This window comes from Salvelinus alpinus, chromosome 6 (genome assembly GCF_045679555.1).
Source record: "Salvelinus alpinus chromosome 6, SLU_Salpinus.1, whole genome shotgun sequence".
Lineage (NCBI taxonomy): Eukaryota > Metazoa > Chordata > Actinopteri > Salmoniformes > Salmonidae > Salvelinus > Salvelinus alpinus.
Window position 1 is genome coordinate 79,471,222 of NC_092091.1, and position 6,422 is coordinate 79,477,643.

Genomic DNA, 6,422 nt, shown 5'->3' on the forward strand with positions numbered 1-6,422 from the left:
CTCAGTAGGTGAGGCACGGTGTCTGTTGGCCCTAAGTAGGTGAGGGACGGTGTCCGTTGGCCCTCAGTAGGTGAGGCACGGTGTCTGTTGGCCCTCAGTAGGTGAGGGACGGTGTCCGTTGGCCCTCAGTAGGTGAGGGACGGTGTCCGTTGGCCCTCAGTAGGTGAGGCACGGTGTCTGTTGGCCCTCAGTAGGTGAGGGACGGTGTCCTTTAGCCCTCAGTAGGTGAGGGACGGTGTCCGTTAGCCCTCAGTAGGTGAGGCACGGTGTCTGTTGGCCCTCAGTAGGTGAGGCACGGTGTCTGTTGCCCCTCAGTAGGTGAGGCACGGTGTCTGTTGGCCCTCAGTAGGTGAGGCACGGTGTCTGTTGGCCCTCAGTAGGTGAGGCACGGTGTCTGTTGGCCCTCAGTAGGTGAGGCACGGTGTCTGTTGCCCCTCAGTAGGTGAGGCACGGTGTCTGTTGGCCCTCAGTAGGTGAGGCACGGTGTCTGTTGGCCCTCAGTAGGTGAGGCACGGTGTCCGTTGGCCCTCAGTAGGTGAGGCACGGTGTCCGTTAGCCCTCAGTAGGTGAGGCACGGTGTCTGTTGCCCCTCAGTAGGTGAGGCACGGTGTCTGTTGCCCCTCAGTAGGTGAGGCACGGTGTCTGTTGCCCCTCAGTAGGTGAGGCACGGTGTCCGTTGGCCCTCAGTAGGTGAGGCACGGTGTCTGTTGCCCCTCAGTAGGTGAGACACGGTGTCTGTTGGCCCTCAGTAGGTGAGGCACGGTGTCTGTTGGCCCTCAGTAGGTGAGGCACGGTGTCCGTTGGCCCTCAGTAGGTGGGGCACGGTGTCCGTTGGCCCTCAGTAGGTGAGGCACGGTGTCCGTTGGCCCTCAGTAGGTGAGGCACGGTGTCTGTTGGCCCTAAGTAGGTGAGGGACGGTGTCCGTTGGCCCTCAGTAGGTGAGGCACGGTGTCTGTTGGCCCTCAGTAGGTGAGGGACGGTGTCCGTTGGCCCTCAGTAGGTGAGGGACGGTGTCCGTTGGCCCTCAGTAGGTGAGGCACGGTGTCTGTTGGCCCTCAGTAGGTGAGGGACGGTGTCCATTAGCCCTCAGTAGGTGAGGGACGGTGTCCATTAGCCCTCAGTAGGTGAGGCACGGTGTCTGTTGGCCCTCAGTAGGTGAGGCACGGTGTCTGTTGCCCCTCAGTAGGTGAGGCACGGTGTCTGTTGGCCCTCAGTAGGTGAGGCACGGTGTCTGTTGGCCCTCAGTAGGTGAGGCACGGTGTCCGTTGGCCCTCAGTAGGTGAGGCACGGTGTCCATTAGCCCTCAGTAGGTGAGGCACGGTGTCTGTTGCCCCTCAGTAGGTGAGGCACGGTGTCTGTTGCCCCTCAGTAGGTGAGGCACGGTGTCCGTTGGCCCTCAGTAGGTGAGGCACGGTGTCCGTTGGCCCTCAGTAGGTGAGGCACGGTGTCTGTTGCCCCTCAGTAGGTGAGGCACGGTGTCTGTTGGCCCTCAGTAGGTGAGGCACGGTGTCTGTTGGCCCTCAGTAGGTGAGGCACGGTGTCCGTTGGCCCTCAGTAGGTGAGGCACGGTGTCTGTTGGCCCTCAGTAGGTGGGGCACGGTGTCCGTTGGCCCTCAGTAGGTGAGGCACGGTGTCCGTTGGCCCTCAGTAGGTGAGGCACGGTGTCTGTTGGCCCTAAGTAGGTGAGGGACGGTGTCCGTTGGCCCTCAGTAGGTGAGGCACGGTGTCTGTTGGCCCTCAGTAGGTGAGGCACGGTGTCTGTTGGCCCTCAGTAGGTGAGGCACGGTGTCCATTGGCCCTCAGTAGGTGAGGCACGGTGTCCGTTGGCCCTCAGTAGGTGAGGCACGGTGTCCGTTGGCCCTCAGTAGGTGAGGCACGGTGTCTGTTGGCCCTCTGTAGGTGAGGCACGGTGTCTGTTGGCCCTCAGTAGGTGGGGCACGGTGTCTGTTGGCCCTCAGTAGGTGGGGCCCTCAGTAGGTGAGGCACGGTGTCTGTTGGCCCTCGGTAGGTGAGGCACGGTGTCTGTTGGCCCTCAGTAGGTGAGGCACGGTGTCTGTTGGCCCTCAGTAGGTGGCCCTCAGTAGGTGAGGCCCTCAGTAGGTGAGGCCCTCAGTAGGTGAGGCCCTCAGTAGGTGAGGCACGGTGTCTGTTGGCCCTCAGTAGGTGAGGGACAGTGTCTGTTGGCCCTCAGTAGGTGAGGGACGGTGTCTGTTGGCCCTCAGTAGGTGAGGGACGGTGTCTGTTGGCCCTCAGTAGGTGAGGCACGGTGTCTGTTGGCCCTCAGTAGGTGAGGCACGGTGTCTGTTGGCCCTCAGTAGGTGAGGGACGGTGTCCGTTGGCCCTCATTAGGTGAGGGACGGTGTCTGTTGGCCCTCAGTAGGTGGGGCACGGTGTCTGTTGGCCCTCAGTAGAGGGCGCTAGCGTGTAAACTCCCCCTCAGTAGAGGGCGCTAGCGTGTAAACTCCCCCTCAGTAGGGGGCGCTAGCGTGTAAACTCCCCCTCAGTAGGGGGCGCTAGCGTGTAAACTCCTCCTCAGTAGAGGGCGCTAGCGTGTAAACTCCCCCTCAGTAGAGGGCGCTAGCGTGTAAACTCCCCCTCAGTAGGGGGCGCTAGCGTGTAAACTCCCCCTCAGTAGGGGGCGCTAGCGTGTAAACTCCCCCTCAGTAGGGGGCGCTAGCGTGTAAACTCCCCCTCAGTAGAGGGCGCTAGCGTGTAAACTCCCCCTCAGTAGGGGGCGCTAGCGTGTAAACTCCACCTCAGTAGGGGGCGCTAGCGTGTAAACTCCCCCTCAGTAGGGGGCGCTAGCGTGTAAACTCCCCCTCAGTAGGGGGCGCTAGCGTGTAAACTCCCCCTCAGTAGAGGGCGCTAGCGTGTAAACTCCCCCTCAGTAGGGGGCGCTAGCGTGTAAACTCCCCCTCAGTAGGGGGCGCTAGCGTGTAAACTCCCCCTCAGTAGAGGGCGCTAGCGTGTAAACTCCCCCTCAGTAGGGGGCGCTAGCGTGTAAACTCCCCCTCAGTAGAGGGCGCTAGCGTGTAAACTCCCCCTCAGTAGGGGGCGCTAGCGTGTAAACTCCCCCTCAGTAGAGGGCGCTAGCGTGTAAACTCCCCCTCAGTAGAGGGCGCTAGCGTGTAAACTCCCCCTCAGTAGGGGGCGCTAGCGTGTAAACTCCCCCTCAGTAGGGGGCGCTAGCGTGTAAACTCCCCCTCAGTAGGGGGCGCTAGCGTGTAAACTCCCCCTCAGTAGGGGGCGCTAGCGTGTAAACTCCCCCTCAGTAGGGGGCGCTAGCGTGTAAACTCCACATACATTTGTTGTAGCGACTAAAAGTGAACTCTCCTTTTCTCTTCAGGGACTCAGAATGCAGCAGGAAACTGAAGAATGTAAGTATCTCAAATCAATTGAATTCAAAGAGCTTTATTGGCAGGGAAACACGTTAACATTAACAAAGCAAGGGAAGTAGGTAATAAACACAAGTGAAATTAACAGTAAACATTACATTCACAAAAGTTCCAAAAGAACAAAGACATTTCAAATGTCATATTATGTCTAATATACAGTGTTGTAATGATGTGTAAATAGTTAAAGTACAAAAGGGACAATAAATAAACATAAATATGGGTTGTATTTACAATGGTGTTTGTTCTTCACTGGTTGCCCTTTTCTTGTGGCAAATTGGGTTTGTTTTCTAATTCTTTGTGGATCTGTGTAATCTGAGGGAAATATGTGTCTCTAATATGGTCATACATTGGGCAGGAGGTTAGGAAGTGCAGCTCAGTTTCCACCTCATTGTGTGGGCGGTGTTGCACATAGCCTTCTCTTGAGAGCCAGGTCTGTCTGTCTGTCTCTGTCTCTCTCGCTCTCTCTCTCTCTCTCTCTCTCTCTCTCTCTCTCTCTCAATTCAATTCAATTCAATTCAAGGGGCTTTATTGGCATGGGAAACATGTGTTAACATCTCTCTCTCTCTCTCTCTCTCTCTGACATCATCCCCCCATCTAGGTATTAATTACAATATTCTGGCTGGGGAAAGCATCCAGTATGTGTCCCGCCTATGACGGCCCTGTACTAAACCTCAGAGAGTTTGAGGGACTGCGGTCACACATGAGAACGGTAAGACATGTACCTCTCCCTCTGTCTCTCTCTCTCTCTCCATCTCTCTCTCTCTCTCTCCATCTCTCTCTCTCCATCTCTCTGTCTCTCCCTTTCTCTCTCTCTCTCTCTCTCTCTCTCTCTCCATCTCTCTCTCTCCATCTCTCTGTCTCTCCCTTTCTCTCTCTCTCTCTCTCTCTCTCTCTCTCTCTCTCCATCTCTCTGTCTCCATCTCTCTGTCTCTCCCTTTCTCTCTCTTTCTCTCTCTTTCTCTCTCTCTCTCTCCATCTCTCTCTCTCCATCTCTCTCTCTCTCTCTCTCTCTCTCTCTCTCTCTTGCTCTGGCTGAATCCCAAATAATCCACTTGCCCCATTTTTGCGTTCATGCCTCCACCATATGTGTCCCAAAGCTGAGGGAGCGAATATTATGAAACGTCTAGGAGCAACAACGGCTCATCCGTGAAGTGGTAGGCCACACAAGCTCACAGAACGGGACCGCTGAAGCACATGTCGCACAGAACTAACTAAAAATCGTCTGTCCTCGGTTACACTGCTGAGTTCCAAACTGGAGTGGAGCTCGCAGCCATTGGAAACGCTTTCTCTCGCAGTACAACGGGAATCTGGGTTTGGCGGATGCCAGGAGAACGTTACCTGCCCCAATGCATAGTGACAACTGTAAAGTTTGGTGGAGGAGGAATAATGGTCTGGGGCTGTTTTTCATGGTTAGTTCCAGTGAAGGGAAATCATAACACTACAGCTTACAATGACATTCTAGACAATTCTGTGCTTCCAACTTTGTGGCAACAGTTTGGGGAAGGCCCTTTCCTGTTTCAGCATGACAATGCCCCCATTTATTTGTATTTATTTTATTTCACCTTTATTTAACTAGGCAAGTCAGTTAAAAACAAATTCTTATTTTCAATGACGGCCTAGGAACAGTGGGTTAACTGGTCTAGGAACAGTGGGTTAACTGGTCTAGGAACAGTGGGTTAACTGGTCTAGGAACAGTGGGTTAACTGGTCTAGGAACAGTGGGTTAACTGGTCTAGGAACAGTGGGTTAACTGGTCTAGGAACAGTGGGTTAACTGGTCTAGGAACAGTGGGTTAACTGGTCTAGGAACAGTGGGTTAACTGGTCTAGGAACAGTGGGTTAACTGGTCTAGGAACAGTGGGTTAACTGGTCTAGGAACAGTGGGTTAACTGGTCTAGGAACAGTGGGTTAACTGGTCTAGGAACAGTGGGTTAACTGGTCTAGGAACAGTGGGTTAACTGGTCTAGGAACAGTGGGTTAACTGGTCTAGGAACAGTGGGTTAACTGGTCTAGGAACAGTGGGTTAACTGGTCTAGGAACAGTGGGTTAACTGGTCTAGGAACAGTGGGTTAACTGGTCTAGGAACAGTGGGTTAACTGGTCTAGGAACAGTGGGTTAACTGGTCTAGGAACAGTGGGTTAACTGGTCTAGGAACAGTGGGTTAACTGGTCTAGGAACAGTGGGTTAACTGGTCTAGGAACAGTGGGTTAACTGGTCTAGGAACAGTGGGTTAACTGGTCTAGGAACAGTGGGTTAACTGGTCTAGGAACAGTGGGTTAACTGGTCTAGGAACAGTGGGTTAACTGGTCTAGGAACAGTGGGTTAACTGGTCTAGGAACAGTGGGTTAACTGGTCTAGGAACAGTGGGTTAACTGGTCTAGGAACAGTGGGTTAACTGGTCTAGGAACAGTGGGTTAACTGGTCTAGGAACAGTGGGTTAACTGGTCTAGGAACAGTGGGTTAACTGGTCTAGGAACAGTGGGTTAACTGGTCTAGGAACAGTGGGTTAACTGGTCTAGGAACAGTGGGTTAACTGGTCTAGGAACAGTGGGTTAACTGGTCTAGGAACAGTGGGTTAACTGGTCTAGGAACAGTGGGTTAACTGGTCTAGGAACAGTGGGTTAACTGGTCTAGGAACAGTGGGTTAACTGGTCTAGGAACAGTGGGTTAACTGGTCTAGGAACAGTGGGTTAACTGGTCTAGGAACAGTGGGTTAACTGGACTAGGAACAGTGGGTTAACTGGTCTAGGAACAGTGGGTTAACTGGTCTAGGAACAGTGGGTTAACTGGTCTAGGAACAGTGGGTTAACTGGTCTAGGAACAGTGGGTTAACTGGTCTAGGAACAGTGGGTTAACTGGTCTAGGAACAGTGGGTTAACTGGTCTAGGAACAGTGGGTTAACTGGTCTAGGAACAGTGGGTTAACTGGTCTAGGAACAGTGGGTTAACTGGTCTAGGAACAGTGGGTTAACTGGTCTAGGAACAGTGGGTTAACTGGTCTAGGAACAGTGGGTTAACTGGTCTAGGAAC

The 6,422-nt window shown here is 53.8% G+C and overlaps 1 protein-coding gene across 6 annotated transcripts in view; it reads left to right on the plus strand.

The window, feature by feature from the left end:
* The window catches only part of LOC139579434 (LIM and calponin homology domains-containing protein 1-like), a 132,648-nt gene that overhangs the window by 20,130 nt on the left and 106,096 nt on the right, over positions 1–6,422 (plus strand). For all 6 annotated transcript variants that reach the window (XM_071408099.1, XM_071408100.1, XM_071408102.1 and 3 more), the window contains exons 5-6: positions 3,347–3,377; positions 3,994–4,104. In XM_071408099.1, coding sequence (XP_071264200.1) covers positions 3,347–3,377; positions 3,994–4,104 — 142 coding nt within the window. The remainder of the gene's footprint in view (positions 1–3,346; positions 3,378–3,993; positions 4,105–6,422) is intronic.